At 39.0% G+C, this 16985-nt stretch overlaps 1 protein-coding gene across 1 annotated transcript in view; it reads left to right on the forward strand.

The window, feature by feature from the left end:
* Positions 1 to 16985, forward strand: part of cbl (Cbl proto-oncogene, E3 ubiquitin protein ligase) — a 42217-nt gene that overhangs the window by 14679 nt on the left and 10553 nt on the right. Inside the window, exons 3-10 of the mRNA XM_007549420.2 lie at positions 7989 to 8135; positions 9227 to 9383; positions 11549 to 11670; positions 12801 to 12938; positions 13640 to 13727; positions 14757 to 14888; positions 15736 to 15954; positions 16392 to 16523. Of these exons, the coding sequence (XP_007549482.1) occupies positions 7989 to 8135; positions 9227 to 9383; positions 11549 to 11670; positions 12801 to 12938; positions 13640 to 13727; positions 14757 to 14888; positions 15736 to 15954; positions 16392 to 16523 (1135 nt within the window). The remainder of the gene's footprint in view (positions 1 to 7988; positions 8136 to 9226; positions 9384 to 11548; positions 11671 to 12800; positions 12939 to 13639; positions 13728 to 14756; positions 14889 to 15735; positions 15955 to 16391; positions 16524 to 16985) is intronic.

The following is a 16985-nucleotide window of genomic DNA, read 5'->3' on the forward strand; positions in this document are numbered from 1 at the left end:
ATAAGGTCTTATTATATATACTTTGGAAAGTCTTTCAGAGGTTTTTGTTGCTTATTTTTCTAGTTGTACCACCTGACCATCACCACATAGTCTTTAGTATGTGGTGAAAAATAAAGAATGTGAGCATGTGAATGAGAAAAGTACCAGGCTTAAGAAAAAAAGAAGAAAAACAAATAAATTTCTAACTCAATTAATCCATTACTTCAGGAGTCACCTTTATTTTAGACCTTAACCTTGTTAGTTTTTTTTTCTTTAGATTGAACTTAAACAAGAATAAGTTACTTTGTAGCAAACTATTGTAGTAAAATCTAAAAAGTTTGTTTGAAATAGTTTTTTTTTTTTTTTTTTTTCAGTAAGTCTTCTGTTAAATGCTCCCTGCAGCTTAGGACACTTCCATCAAGACTGCTTTCCAAAGAAATTACAAAAGTTTGGCACCATGGGATGTAAAATAAAATGAAAATGGAGACGATTGAGATTTTTTTTCCCCCTTCTTTGTCAGAATTTTTTGTTGCGACACCAAAGTGTGGTGTTGGAGAGCTGTGTGTTTTATGTTTCCTGTGAAGATATGCACCTGGCTACAACCACACATGCAAAAATTTAAACCACCAGATCATCTTACATGTAACTGAATCCCATAATTTGTGCAACAGTTCAGCACTTGGTGTCCAGTTAGGTTGTTGGGCACAAACGTCAGGAGTCATGATGTTTATCAGAGGGCTTCATGGTTATTTGGGGAAAACTGCAGTCATGATTTTGCTGAATTATTGATTTAATGTTGGCATTGAGAAATCTCAGTCTGTTTTTATTGTACCGTCACCATCATAGTATGTGTGAAAAAACTGTGATTCCTTCTGGTGCTCATGATTGACTCACCAAAGTGAAAGCTAAAATGAGTCCTGTAAAGATCACTTAAAGTTTCTCCTCTTTATCTTGCAGTGACCAAGAAGATCTAAAAAACAACCCCCAATCTTTTTAAAACCTCGTCGACTCTGTGTGTACGTGCTGTGAACTAAATTTGACACAGGCTTCCTCAAAAGACGAGATGCATTTCTCCTTGTTTGGTCTGGATTTCTGCGTTAACTAGCGTTGAGCAGATAAAGCCAATAATGCTTCTGCTTAATAATATTCCTGCTACCAGTCCATGCAGGCTCTGAATCTGCAAGCCTGACCTGTGCTGCGTTGTGCTGTGCTGTGTTGGCGCACTACAGCACTGGCTGGCTAGCTGCGCTTCTTTATCACAACCAGCAGGAAACAGGAAGGGAGAAGCCAGCTGCAAGGTCAGAGGTTACCATATAGCATGAGGGGGAAGGAGGACAAAAACATGGTGTTCAAAAAAGGTTTGGCTTTTTTTTTTTTTTTTTTTTCTTCTGCGTACGTGGTGAAAGGTTCAAGTGAGAGAGAAACGTACTCTAAACACACATGGCGGGCTAGAGTAGGTCACCAAACTCCTCTGTGTGGTGGTTGCCCACTCAGTTTGCATCGTCACTGCTGGCACAGGAGCTTAAATAGCAGTCACCGTTGTAGTGGTTGGCTGCTGAAGTGCTGGCTGCGGCCCAGTGTACACACAGCACAGAACTGCTATTGTGGGATGGAGAAGTGCAAGGACAGAGAGGGCTGAGACGGGCCTTAACAGATGTAAGTCTGTCCTATGTAAAACCTAACTTTTATTATCATTAGATGTTATCTCATACTCATACAAGTTTTGCAGTTTGCTTTGATTAATGGATTCTTTGCATTGAAATCGATTTGATATTGTTTACTGCAAAATCAGCAACTCTCTATGGTATTTTCTTTTATTTGGCTAAAGCTATTAAAGTGCTTGGAGTGAAAAGGAGTCCTAAATGTAAATTGTCTTTTGTTGGCATGTGCCCAACAGCAGGCAGTCGTCTCTGGAAATTTAGATTTCAGCTTCAGACGAAGTCAGATTAGGTGATTATGTAATAACTCTTAACAGGTGTGCAGGCTTAAAACCCGTCACTCCATTCCTTTTCAAGCCAGTTCTTCATTTCTTGTTAACATTCTGTTAAAATATTCAAAGTGATCTTATGGACTGTGGAGATCTGTCGTTGGAGACAGCTGGAACAGACTGCATACTTGATACTAGGCTGCTGTTTGCTTTCGTCACATGGGATGGAAATCCATGTCTGTCAAATTATGTGGCCTTTTTTGGGATTGCAAGCTGAAATGGCTCAGTTTTTGTCATCTAATCGTACACACACACACACACACACACACACAAAACTTGTAAATGAGCAGTAAGCCTTTTTTTGTCCTGTTTTTTTGACTGAACAGTTCTGTGGCTCTACTTCCTTTTGAAGCTTCCTGTGCTTCTGTTTGTATGGTAACTTCACTGAATTTTTAATAACAGTTCCTGCCGTGTGTATCACTCAGGGAACATCTAAGTGTTGGCTGTGTTGTGTAGTAACACTGAAAACTAATATGAATTTTAAAAAAAGAAAAAGGAAGGAATAGTGTGTACATTCCAGTGGGATCATCGAGGTGGCTTTAACAATTGTCTGTTCAAAACGGCATTTAAGGGTTAATGTTTATTTGATGGTCCGCTAAGCCGCTCTTATCTTTCAGAGAGTTACTTTGCCTTGCAAAAGCATTCATATCCTTTGAACCTTTTTGCATTTTGTCACTTTACAACCACAAACCTCATGGGATTTTTTTAGGGTAGTACATAACGATTTAGGAAGGGCGGTCATACATGCTGTTCTAAATGTTTTACCAAAAGAAACAAAATCTAAAAATAGTGGCAAGTGGTGGTATTTAATTCCGTTTGTTCTGATACCCCAAAATAAAGTCCTTGTCAACAAACTGCCTTCAGACCTCGCCTTATTTGTGAGTTCTCTTTTTAAGAATAATTTGGCGGTTCTATGAAAGCCTCAGAGAGAACTTTAGCGAGCAAACGGCATCATGAAGACCAACAAACACAGCAGCCAAGTTGGGGAGGAAGTTATGGATAAAATGGGCAAAAACACAACATCTCAGGGTTCAGTCGTCTTGCAGAGTACGGTTCGGAATAGAAGATGTTACAACTGCAAACCAACCAAGACGGAACAAAGTCCAAGGGTATCACGTTTCCCAGGCCAGAAAAAAATTTTAATTTGAAAAAAAATATATGGAGAAAGTGAGAAGTAGGTCATTTATTCTATAATGGACCATTTTTGTGGCAGATTCCTGCTTATCACACATTGGAACTTTATTGACATGACTCAATGCACAGTACTAGCACCTCCAGGTGCACGGCACTAGCTATAGCGGCTAAGAGGTGTCGTTCTGTCCAGTAATGCATATCTACAACTCAAGTCTTTCCTCTGCCTACATCCCCCAAAATGCTGTGCAATTCTGGACTGGAGTTCAGTGAAATTATTTAACTTGAGATTGAGAGTTTGGCATCAAATGAGAATTACTCAGCCACGATAATGATGAGACGATGTAGATTAAATCATACTGATGTCTTACAAAGGTCCCAGGGAGAGTCCATACCCAGATCCGATTGAGGTTCTGTGGCAAGGCTTCAACATAAATTAAATTGTTCTCCATCCAACGGTCTTGGCATTAGGCTGTTATGAAAAGAACAATGGGCAAAGCGAAACCTCTGTCTAGATTGAGACGCATCCAAAAGGACTTAATTGCTGTGAACAGTTCAGTTTTTACACAGTGACCTGAAGACGAATGCATGGCAGTGTTATTTGTAATTTTGAAACAACTGTTACCATCCACTTAGTACTACTTTGTATTTGTTACATAAAATATGCTGAAGTAATGCAAAAAACAGAGTTGAAGGAGTACAAGTACGTATGTGGGAAGCTAATAAACTATACTTAGATTCCAGTCCAGACTGTGTGCATCGACCATGGGAGAATCTGATGAATAAGAAATGATATCAAATGGAGGGTTCCTAATTGTTGGTAGCCTGCATGAATGTTTCAAAATCAAGGAGGCTGTGAGTGGACAAACACACTTAAACATAATAGATATAACATCTGTTACAGAGGTGAGATGAACGAACAAACTGAAAGGAGGGACAAGGTTTTTGGTTTAAAGAGAAAGCAGATCACAGCGGGAGGTTGTTGTAGACTAGATAAAAGCACGCAGAAGTGGAATGGATGAGATGACGGCTTTAAGGCTGAGCAGGACTGACCCATCCAGGGAGCAGAAGAAATGGAGGGTGACCTCCTGTCCTGCTGAGGTTACACTGCCGAAGACGCACTCGCCTTTTATGACTAAACTCTGAGGTAAAGAAGCTCTTGCCGGAAGCATCACAAGTTCATCCTAGTATTTCTGAGTAGCTGATCGGCTAATTTGTCTCTGGGCTTTACCGACGAGTGCAGTGCTCTCTTCAAAGGCAGCTACTGTGGCTGCATCCAGCTTAAAGCCAGTTCTGTAGAGTCTAAGTGGAAGGAGCACTTCAAAGTGTTGGACAGTGAACTCCACAAGTGTTAACTGTTTTGAAAATCATTTACTAATGAGAGGCTTTTCATTAGTTTTATACGCTTCTCTGACAAGCACAGTACTTTTTTTTCCCCCCCAGGGTTTAATCTTGCAATAATCGTTTTAATGCATTTTTGTTTTCTGTCCTTCCTCGTTCATTCTTTACTCCCCTCCCCTTCCCTTGCTGGGTGTGTGCTGTGGTGCGGGGCAGCTGCAACGTTGCAGCGTTTTCAGCACCGACTGTCTCGTGCATGTCAATTCAGCCTGCCGGCTCAGTCTCCGTGCTGCTCTTTTAATCTTCACTTTTTCAGCACAGAGTGCTATACTAAAGTCATTGTCAGCATGGACTCTTGCTTCTTATTCTCCTTTTCGTTTTTGACAGTTCCCTCTTGCTTCTAGTTTGCTCTCTTCTCAGCTTCCTTGTTGTGTCATCTTTATTTTCCGCTCCAGCCCATCAGTCACTTCCTCTTCTCTGTGCTTGTTGACCAGCCCTGTTGAAACTGAGTCAGAACTGAAAGACGCTGCAGCCTCAATTTCTAATTCATCCTGTGAGCTAATTCGTATGTCAAAGGGAGCCCTACTGTGGGACACTTTTAACGAGGAGGAACTCCAAATAGAAACTAAGCCTTCAATTTTATGTTTTTATTTGTTGCTTGAATATTGTAACCCTTAATCTCGCTGGATTTTCTGTCATCTAGTCACTTGTATGAGTGTTTGTGGTGTGTGTAGATGCCACATTCAGTGGGTACAAAAAGTCTATATACCCTGTTAAATTGCTTGGTTTTGACCTGTAATGGGTGCTATGTAAATAGTTCACTTCCTTTTCAGAACTTTTCATATTTAATTTGACCTATAACCTGTAAAGATTAGCTTTACAGGTTATAATCTTTACCCTAACCCAGGCTGAGAAATAACAATAATACTAATAAAAAAACAAAACTTGGGTAATATGATTGCATAACTGTGTAACTGCATTCAGAACACACCACTATATTAAAACTTATGCTAAGTAGAAGTCCTGCAAAAACTTTCATTGCATCACAAGGACTGAATTGGCAAAAGGTATCAGTGAGGGGATAGATACAAGAAAAACTATAGTGCACAGTTCAAAGGCAGACATCAGGTCAAGAAACTTTGGTGCAACAAATGCATAACAAAGAAGAAGATGTTTCAAATTTGATTTAAAAAAATAAATAAATAAACGGAAGGAACAAATGGTGGTAAGGGAAGTCCACAACCACATTAAATGGGCCACAGAAACTTCTGGCAAATACTTGTTGTGCAATACAAGATTTTAGAGAGACAGAGTAATTTTGGTGACATTTTGTGACTGTTCCTTAGAGTTGGATTGAATTAATATAACTGATGGCGTAATACTGGTGTAATGAATGTTGTTTTTGTTATACATTTGTTATGCATTTGCTTTGTTGAAATGTTACTTGTGTGGCTTTGTGTATTTGGTTATGCAGAAAACGAACCTTTTTTGTCTTATTCACTTATATTAGATAATGTAATTTATCTATTTCACCTAATTATTTAATTAATTGTAACTGGTTGTTTCATTGCATGTCGTTTTTAATGTATATGTGTAGCTAGGTAAAAAAATGTCACGTGTGATAGCTGTCATTAACTTCATGTGGATTTGACATAAAACTCAAAGTAGGATTTAATGTATCAATACTCAATGATGAAAAATTTATACTTTGAGAAAAAAAAAATGGATAAATACCACAGGATCAATAAAATTACACAGCCCTATTTCTTGCTGTATTTAGCGACATTTCATGCAAAAAAATTGGTATCAGTCAAAATCGGAATCGGTATGTTAGGCTTTTTAAAAGATCGATAATCGGCAACCGGCCAGAAAACTGCAATCGGTGCACTCCTGTTTTTTATATGTCTCTGTTATAGGGATGTGAGACAGAAAAACAAGCAGAAAATCATTCAAGCCCTTCATAAATATATTTAAAGCCAACCAAAAGCACTTGTGGGAAAATGTGTTCTGGTCTGAGTCAAAGTTTGGACCCTTTATCTACCACTCCAATAGGAATGTGCAGAAACACGGTGAAGTGTGATGGTGATTCATGTTTTGGACATATTTTTTTTATATCCATCTTTAACTTGGCGGAGGGGATTATGAGCAATTCCAAGTGCCAGTTTTCCGACTTCAGTTTGTAAGATGAAGGGGAACGTCACATTTCACAGCATAATTCCAGATTAATAGAATGGCTTTTGTCAGAAAAATGTAAAAGTTGTGTAATGACCCAGACACAGCCCAAAACTAAACAGATTGTGGTAAGATTTAAAGAGGGGTGTGGTGTGCATAAAATATTTCCTCATAATCTGACAAATCTGGATTTTGGCAAAGAATAAGAAAATACTCCCAAATAAAAAAGTTCCATGCTCATAGAGTCCTACCCAAAAAACCTTTCTCTTATATTGCACCGTTTGTAGGTTGCAACAAAATGAAAAAAGTTAATCTGCCACAATCTTATAAAACTCTTCTCTCCTAGAAACTTGACACCACAAATTTTAAGAGACGCAAACCCCCAGAAGCGCTAATAACTAGTTTATACTGGCAGCTTTCACAACTTCCATAAATCTGCTGCAGCCATATTGGACACACAACTGAGGGTTGAGTGTGGCGTTCCAATTTAATGGGATGCTCTTGTTCCATTTCCTACTGGGAACTCTGAAAATCCCCCACCAGACTACAAAACAACCCACAATCAGTTCTTGTGACGTTCTGAAGAAAAGATGTTGAGTTTGCCTCACAAAGTAAAAAGAAACATGTTATTAAAATGGATGGCACAAATGTTCCATCCATTTGTTTAATGCCTATTAAACCCTGTTATATCTAATCACAACTGAATGTGTCAACGTCTTTGATGTGGTCCGTTTATGGTCACTGACTGCCAACAGTTCAGTTTGTGTCAGCTGCTCCAGCCCTATTCAAGCCATCTGTGAAAAAATTTAAGTTGTTTGGTTGTTGGAGGACAGACAGTTCTTGCCATCTTTATTTATAAAGCCACCATTGAAGCCTAAATAAACTGTATCAACTATAAGCATATTGGTTTACTTTTACGTTCTCCAGCAGTAGGATATTTTGTTTTTTCGACCAACAAAAGCAAACTTTATTTATAGCAATTTACTTGTATGATTTGGCAGTTTTTCCATTGTATTTTTTTAGCAGTTCATTTTGGGTAAAATATAATTACAAACTGTGGTGGTTTCTCAGTTTCTTGTTTTTCTGGTAATATTCACAAATGATCAGTTAAATCATAATGTGCCACAAAAGTATTTGCTTGCTTTTCATCCAAATATTTTCTGAAACCAATCAAATTTTAATGTTGGACAAAGATAAACAGAGTACAAAGCTGTTTTAAATGTTGGTAGATTTAAATGCTTCAGTGTTTAAATAAATTCATCGTGTGTTTCTGGTTTTGATTCAACAAGTTTTGGATGTTGACTGAAAAATGGTGATCTTTTAAGAAAACTCCAGTGATTTTAAAAATATTAAAGTTTCGTTTTTTTCCCCCACTTTTCAGACGAAACCTCACCAAGCTGTCGTTGATCTTCAGTCACATGCTGGCTGAGCTGAAAGCCATCTTCCCCAATGGCCTGTTTCAAGGTGTCAGCTTCCGCATAACCAAAGCTGATGCTGCAGAGTTCTGGACCCGCGCCTTCGGAGACAAGTAAGCGCCGTCGCTTTCGTCTTTTTACGGTGGAGTATTCGTGTAGGGATAGCCCACCTACAGTGTGTCAATACTGCTATTTATTGCCGTGATAAAGTTGCCATTAAAAACTTGCTAGTTCAGCACAGCCTTACAGTATCCAGTCTAGACCCCAAACCAAAATATTGTTCTAAAAATAAATATCAACTAGGCTATTTGAGTTCACCAGCTACATTTAAGGAGAAGTTAAGAAAAGTGTTGACAGCATGAGTCAGCACACAGTCAGTTTTTGGGGGGTTTGGAAACATCATCAGCAAGTTTATTATTACAGTCTGAAAATGAAAATTATATGGCGTCCAAATGATATCCTCCCCAGCGCTGCTCCAAATTACCTATCTTTAATCAGATTGTCGACAAAGACGCTGATTCTAGACTGTTTTAAAAAGCTCAGCATGGAGCCGTCACAACATTTGCACTCATGCATTACATAACATTAAGTTCAGTTACTGTTCAATATAGCCGTGGACATTTCAGCAATTCGGTTGGTGTTTACATAACTCTGTTATACCATAACATTTCCATAGCATTTCAGTTTAGTTTCCCCTATTATATTTCCAGTGAGAATTAAGTGAATTGGACAACGAGATTAATTCAGTTCATTCCAGTAAACTTTTATAACATTAGTTTACAACATCACAAAACAAATAGATTCGATTTATACAGTGGTTACAAAACAAATCCAGTTAAGAATAAACTCTATTCAATTAGAGTCATACTGTACAGTTCAATTAATGCAGAATATAGAAATGCTAAACTTGACTACATAGCGGTCTAGTGACTGTGCATCAAGTCACTGACACAATACAGCAATCTCTCCTCCTGTGAAGGAAGTGGCGACAGTGGAGGGGAATAACTTCCTCCTGGCAGGAACAGCCATTCTGCAGCCTTCTGCAGAGTCAAACATTTATTTTCACATTACAGCAGACTGCTAATCCAGATTTAAAACAAGAACAGAACAATTGTAGCTTGTTTTTCTAAAAGCAAGCTTTATGCACAACGTTATCCAAAGCTCTTGAGAGATTGTAAACGTCTGATTGTCGGTCTGTTCCCAGAACCATTGTGCCTTGGAAGGTGTTCCGTCAGTCTCTCCATGAGTTTCATAACATCAGCTCTGGTCTGGAGGCCATGGCTCTCAAGTCCACCATAGATCTTACCTGCAACGATTATATCTCAGTGTTTGAGTTCGACATCTTCACTCGGCTATTCCAGGTAGAAACTCCACACAAACACGCTGTGCACCTTTCAAGTATTTTATTTTATTTTTAGCCATTTATTCACCATTACTGTTGCCCAGTCATAAAATGGAAGTTAAAACAATCCTCCTACATTTTGTGAAGTATTATTGTACCTTTTGATTTTTATTTGCCTACACAATTTTGTTGATTTTTAGTTTTAGATGTAAACATCATTAAAAAAAAGGTAAACATTGTAGTATTGACAGTCCTAAATACAAGCTGGTAAATTCAACATATTTTCACACTTTGTTACAAGCAACAACTGTACTCCATTTTGTCACAAATTTATATTACACATGCATGGGTTGATGTTGAACAGCACATATACGGTTTTACATCAGTATTAAAATAAATTTATGTTAAAACTGTTAGAAATAATGTCAAAAAAGGCCCTAGTTAACATACTTACCTTTCTAAGTTGCACAAGTCTTCTTGTATCATAAACCTCTGCTATGCTGTCGTGTCATTTATCCCTGGGTGACATTATCCCTTGGAACTTCTGTGCAAAGCTCTGACCGGCTTAATGAAGCCTAAACAGATTACAGACGTTTCCTCCCCCAAACAAAAAAAGATCTCCTCCTAATGTCCTCATACTCAGAGGAAGTAACACTGAGACCATTTTGAAGGCTGTTCTTAAGCTACTGACGCTGCGTAAAAGATTAGTAGTAGTTGTATATTTATGTAAAATCATGTAAAAGTGTGTGCAGTAATAAAGAAAACCAAAAATTAAAGGTACAGTTTGTTCAGTTAACTTTTTTTTGTGAAAGTTGTTTGAGCAAGATGGAGTATAATTAGGTTAGAATGAGGCCTGCAAGAAGAAATGTGGCACTCCGACTGAACAAGACAGTTTGAACTTGTCACTTCCTGTGTGGGAGAACTATAAAAAACAAGCCGCAAGTTTTAATACAAGCCGATTTGTCCGAGCCACAGAAAACATTTAGTCTCATTGCTGAGAACACCTGAAGCTTTTTCAGTTTCCCAGTTGGGCTCATTAATGTGCTTTCATTCATGCCTAGAATACCTTCGCCGACTCACCGACTCAGTGGTTTTTCTCTGGTTTTGTGCATAATTTTACATATGAGGCCTGGTTACTACAGGTTTTTAAAATTAACTAAATACATCCTCAAATGAACAGCAGCACTTGTCAGACTTGTTATAAAAACGAACACATAAAAAGAAGAGCAGATTTTCTTCTAAAAGCCAATCCCAACAGCTTTTGGAGACATACAGTTAGCAGCTTTAATATTTGGATATGCTAAGTGATGCATTTGAAGCTCAAGATGTCACTTGGCTTTCTGCAGTTTCCCTGGTCATTGCGTATTCTGGCTAAGTGGTGAACTCCTTGAAAAGGTGGGGTCATAAATACTCTTTTCCCTCTTTGCAGAATGACAGAATCCCAAAGTTTACCAACGGCCCACTCGGTTAAAATGTGTCGTATACATTAAAGGCTCAAACATTCAAATGGCTTAACTGGTATTTGAAACTTTAGCAAGATTTACAATCTTCTTGTGAACACACGGCTCGATTCTGGCTGCATATTTTAACCACTAGAACCACTAAAAACTGGGTCTGCGTCAGAAATCCAACCCTTGTAGTTTTTGAATCTTTGCTTGGATTGAAACCATTGAGTCCAGAAGACCACCTCAAAAGCCAACTGCGAGTTTGTTTGTCAGTGTTTGTATAACTTTGATCATGTGTAGAAAGTACACAGTACAAATTAAAGCTCAACCTTTTTCTTTTAAACTCCTCGTGGTATGACGTATCATAAGGAACTTCAAAACGAACCTTTAAAACACATAAAGACTAAATCAGCGTTAATAATCAGGGTATGTAAACTTTCCGGCCTGAACTGCGTATGGTTTGATTTACGGACAGTATGGAAAATCACTCTTTTACTTCATCGCGTGCCATTAAACTCTGCACGTTCATCTGCCATTAAACATAACGACTCTGGCCGGATCCGCTTATAAATCCCACTGATGTCCACCGAACAGCTGTTTGAACAAAACCCATGCATGTTGCAATATGCAGCATTTCTCCTTAGTCCATTTCTGCTCTTTATTACTGTGTCCATTCACTGACACACTATGACTCACTCTGCCTTTCTCCTATGACCGTTCTGTGTGTGTGCGTGGGTAGCCTTGGTCATCCCTGCTGCGAAACTGGAACAGCTTGGCTGTTACTCACCCAGGGTACATGGCCTTCCTCACATACGATGAGGTCAAAGCTCGGCTGCAGAAATTCATCCACAAGCCTGGCAGGTGAGAACCAGTCTGAGCACAAACACATCAAGAAGACAAATATCATGTGTCATGTCAAGAAACGTTTCTGCTTTTGTTTCCTTACCATGAGTGTAACATTGTGTTTCTACTGACTGTTGCACAGACGCAGGTTAGCTGCAGCTCTCAGGACTTGTTTTTAATAAAACTCCTTAATCGGTCCGTGTTTGTTTAGTATCACAACTTGAATCCTGGTGACGGATTCTTAAGCCGTACATGCCATATTTTTGTGTGGGTGCGTTTGGAACCGAGTCCAAAGAGCCCAGGGCGGCGTGGCGCTGGTACCTTACATCAATGGCCTGATTGTGCATTGGAAGTTGATGTCACTCTTCAGGCCTGGCCAGCTTAAGGCCACATCAACACCAGAGCACTTGCTGGTCGATGTAAAAGCTGCTTTTTTACACTTTAATCCAGAGCAATCCAGAGCTCCCTAATGGCTGTACTTTTTTTTTCTTTTTTTTTCCAACTAGCTATAGTGAGCTGATGCAAGTCTTTTTTTTTTTTTTTCTAGTTTACATCAGTCACAAAATGCTTCAAACCCATCCTGATTCACTGTTGCACTGAGACCAGTTCAGCTTTATTTCCGAAGCCACTCTGTTCCTCCTAGTATTTTTCTAAAAGATTTCCCAACTTGAGGCTAGACGGCACATGGAGCCCAGAAACCCCAGTCTCTTGCTGACTCATCTGAAGCTCCTCTTTCACTTTGTTTTATTGTTAGATTTCCTCTTACAGTTTTAATGTTTCAAGACAGGTTTTTCTTATTCTCAAAAGGTTTAAGCCAAGTGTAACAGACTCGCATCTTCTTTTTCTTTTCAAATGAATTAGCCGATAAGACTGCGTGAACACAGAGACTGATTCCTGGAATTGAATTTAAAAAATGGTTCCACAAAACTGTCCTTTCATTTCGATTAATGTCGACGTGAAAGAAACAAAGGTGAAGTTTCTACCACTAATCTGGACCACAATTCACAAATTACTGTATTCAGTAGTTTGTATGTGTATCCTAAAAGTTGAGATTACCTTTTGTTTACTCGTATTTCTGGTCTTCAGTGTCTGGTATCTATTTTTATTTTTTTCAGATGACTTGACACGTTTTTTTTCTCCCTCCCCAGTTATATCTTCCGACTGAGTTGCACTCGACTGGGCCAGTGGGCCATCGGTTACGTGACAGCCGATGGGAATATTCTCCAAACCATTCCCCATAACAAGCCCCTCTTCCAGGCCCTCATTGATGGTTTCAGAGAAGGCTTGTAAGTTCCCTTTTTGTTTGACTAATTTATATCTGTTGTGGTTTTTCACCTAGATTTCTGAGCCTAGTCTCTGCATGCAGTTTGTGCCCTTCAGATCTTCTCTTTTTTTGTCATTTCTTTTGTTGTTCTTTTAAGTTCGTCTCTGTGTGAACTTGGTTACCCCCTTTCTTTGGAGCCTTCGATTGAATCTGCCTCTCAGCTTCAAGTGAATCCAGCCATATCATCTAGCTCTGCCACCGCCAACCCCCTGGTCACCACACTGTTATCATAACCAGAGCAGAACCATTGATTTCTAATGCGGACCTCAGTCAGTGGTTTACCCGGCTGGCTCGAAACCCGTCTTTTCCTGCCAGTGGTGATTCTTGTGTTTAATGAAAACTGTGCTTGGCCTGCCCCAACCTGTAATCAAACTCCGATTTGAGCTGGGAAAGCCTGTAAAGTACACGGCCTGTGTCTACAAAACATTTATCAGATGGTAATTACAGCGTCCAACCCATTTGTAAAATTGTCGTGTACTGTATGTGCAGCAACTTGCGCAAAGCAAATGAACTCAGATGTTTTCATCGCCGCAGCTTGTTGGGTATACAAGTGGTATAATCACTCTAATAACAATAATTACTTTTAAATTAAAATGCTTGTTGAATTAACCAGAGATGTTTGGTGTGGGCACATTTTCACTTTATTTCCTTTTGGACCCCCAGCTATTTATTCCCCGATGGCCGGACTCAGAACCCCGATCTGATGGGTCTGTGTGAGCCTTCACCTCAAGACCATATTAAAGTCACACAGGTGAGAGCCGTGCTCCCACCAGACTGCATACCCACAATGCTTTGCTGGAGGGTTTTTTGTATATTTGCGTTGCTTTTTATTATTTCATTAAAACTTGTTTATTTGAAGAAAATATATCTTCAACACTGCTTTGAGAGACTGAGTACCACAGTCCAATATTTATAATCTAAATAATACTTAGATAGAAACATAAAGTAAAGTGAATATGTCAATAATTAAACACACTGTAACACCTCAATAGAAAGTGCATACTGTTATTCTTGCAAAATAAAACTACATTATACTTATTTTTCCATTCAATACTTACTTGTTTATCAGATTTAGTTAGAAATTATTAGGATAGTCTTTTATTAATCCCACAGTGAAGAAATTCACTTGTTACAGCAGGAGAGTAACAAAATATACCCATTTGAATATGAAAATATCTAAAAAAAATTAAATAAGCATCTACGCTACAGTACCTGCAGCTAAAATGAAATTAAAATTAACTGGACACAATTAATTCGTTGCACAGCTTTGGAGAGCTATTGCACGTTTTTTATTTATTTTAATAAAGTTTTAAGAAGAATTGTGCAAACATTAAACACATGTTTAATTTATTAATTTCCAATTTTATTTAAATGACTCCTACAAATTATTTCTTCAACAGCTTATTAACGTATTGGTTTGCGGCTTTTTTGGTCCTCAAATTTCAGAGTCACTTTCGTTCAGAAAGACAGAATTGTTTTATCTTTCAGGTTTTTTTTTTTTTTTTCTTTTTTTCATTTAATACATCTGACCTTTAAGGTCACAACATTTTTAGTGAGAACGACTCATTACGGAAATGTGTAAAAAGCAGTTTTTGCCTCGGTTCTTGCCGACCTTATCTCTGCATCAGTGCAGAACCGAAACTCGGCGTACGCCCCCTCGCTCTAACTGATCGCTCCCCATCCTCCCAGGCTCTGCTCAGCAGGATCTCAGGTGGCGTCAGTTCTCTGTGATGTTACTGTCTTCTCATGTTTTTTTTTTTTGTTTTGTTCCCGCCCTCAGGAACAATATGAGCTGTACTGTGAGATGGGCTCCACTTTCCAGCTCTGTAAAATCTGCGCGGAGAATGACAAAGATGTGAAGATCGAGCCCTGTGGCCATCTGATGTGCACCTCCTGTCTCACCGCCTGGCAGGTACAAGAGTGGGTGGAAGCAAAGGGGTTTGAGTCGGTGGGCTTGCATGTCACAGGTTACGGTTAGCGCTCTTACACCTCTCTGGAAGAGCGTAGCGTTTGAGTTCATCTTTCCAAGTACGAGTGGGTAAAAGAAACGCTGTGGCACAATGTTTGCATTTGCACAGCATTCCATATTTATTTTTCACAAGTCATTAATTTAATTTTATTTAAATAAAATTTAAATAGCTCATTATTTCTATTCCTCATATTTTTATTTTTATTTTTTTTTTCATTTTTTTATGTACAGATAATCCTTAGCGTTTGGTTTGACAAATTAAAAACTTTGGAGTTGGCCGAAGCTTTTGCCTGTTTTGGCTTTTGAGTTGCAGACGTGACTAATGGGAGAATGCACTCCATCAAAAACAGAGGGTGGCATTGTCTCATCTATCTGACATGATAGTTTTAAGCTGGATTCGATTTCTATTTTTTTTTTATAAATAAAGCATAGGCACTCTTCTGTATAGTAGGACATAATTAAGTCTGCATTTATTTGTGTTATTCGTTCTGAGCTCAAGCTCAATTAACTTTATTTAGGTGGAAAACAGAAACCCACTGCAGAATCAAAAGCTAACTTTACCTTTCGTGATTAGTGTAACATCCGAATAATAAAACCCAAGTCAATATTTTTATCCACCTTTTCCAAGCCAAGTGTCTGCTGGGAAAAAATCTAGAAATCTGTTTTTGGAAATGGAAAGGCGGTGTTGTCATGCCAAGGTGGATTTCCTGAAGAGCTCTTGAGCGTGTCGATAAAGTTTCCAGCTTCTTGTCAGCTTGTCTTCACTCCTTGCTTTCTGCCTGTGCTCCAGGAGTCAGAGGGTCAGGGAACGGGATGCCCCTTCTGCCGGTGTGAGATTAAAGGTACAGAGCCGATTGTCGTAGATCCTTTTGACCCCAAGGACAACAGCGGGGGCTCAAGTCGGGCCGCCATGGGAGCCGAGGGAGCTCCATCGCCAAGCTACGACGACGACGATGACGACAGACTTGAAGACCCCCACCTGGTGATGAGCAAACTTGCTGGCACAAAGGTAAGATTGTGGAAAAAGATTGGGGTAATTATTTTTTTTTCTTTGTGAAACAACCCACAAGGGACTCTTCAGACCAACCTCAGTGTAGATAAAACACATTCTCACCTGTCATGTCTTCCTTTTCTGAGCTGATAGCTCACATCTGGTTACTTTGGCCTTTCATCTCCATCGTTCATGATGCCAGAGAAGCAGCTTTTTCGCACGTCTCTGTGTTAGAAATGCCCTACATGTTTTAATGCCTCTGAGAAAATCTGTATGCATGACTTGCTGACAACCTGAACTGCTTTGAAGTAACTCGATTACCACCTAACCGAGCCTTTTCAGCAACTTCTGTACATACAGTCGTATACAATATGTGTTGGAACTGTTTTATTTATTACTGAAAGTACGACAGTTAATGGATTGGATCTCACGGTTGCCTCTCTTGTCTCATCCAGGTGGACCGCCCCCCATCGCCTATGTCCATGCCCCCTCAGTCATCTCTTCCCCCAGTGCCTCCCAGACTTGACTTGTTACCACACAGACCTCCAAACCCCCCTGGTGCCTCCAGTCCAGGGGCCACCAGTAAGGTAAACAAATTGGGTTCACTTTATTTATACAGCACCAATTAACAAAAGAAATACCTTCAGTTCAATTCTTCATACATTCCAATTGATCCTCGTTGTCAAGCAGTGTAATAAGCTCAGTTAATTATTCAAAGGATTGATCATTTTCATCCAACGCCTTAGTTCAGATTAAAAATGGAGTGTTGACTAAATACACAGATTCAGCTTTATGATACTGTCAGGGTTATTTTAGTCTAAGCTTTTAAAGGAAAATAAGTTTTTCTTTCATTTGTTTGTTTTATTCCTGCATATATACAAACAAACTATTCGCTGTTGTTGTGATCTGTTATCAGTTTTAATGCTCAACTTTCAGTCAAACCAGTTTTAAACATCTCCAAGCTACTATTGTTGTAATTTCATATATCTTAACAGTTAAGTATTTCATTTCCTGCTCGGTTCAAATTCAGATAATTTAATCTCAGAGCA

This window comes from Poecilia formosa, unplaced genomic scaffold, assembly GCF_000485575.1.
Source record: "Poecilia formosa unplaced genomic scaffold, Poecilia_formosa-5.1.2 Scaffold31, whole genome shotgun sequence".
NCBI classification, from domain to species: Eukaryota; Metazoa; Chordata; class Actinopteri; order Cyprinodontiformes; family Poeciliidae; genus Poecilia; species Poecilia formosa.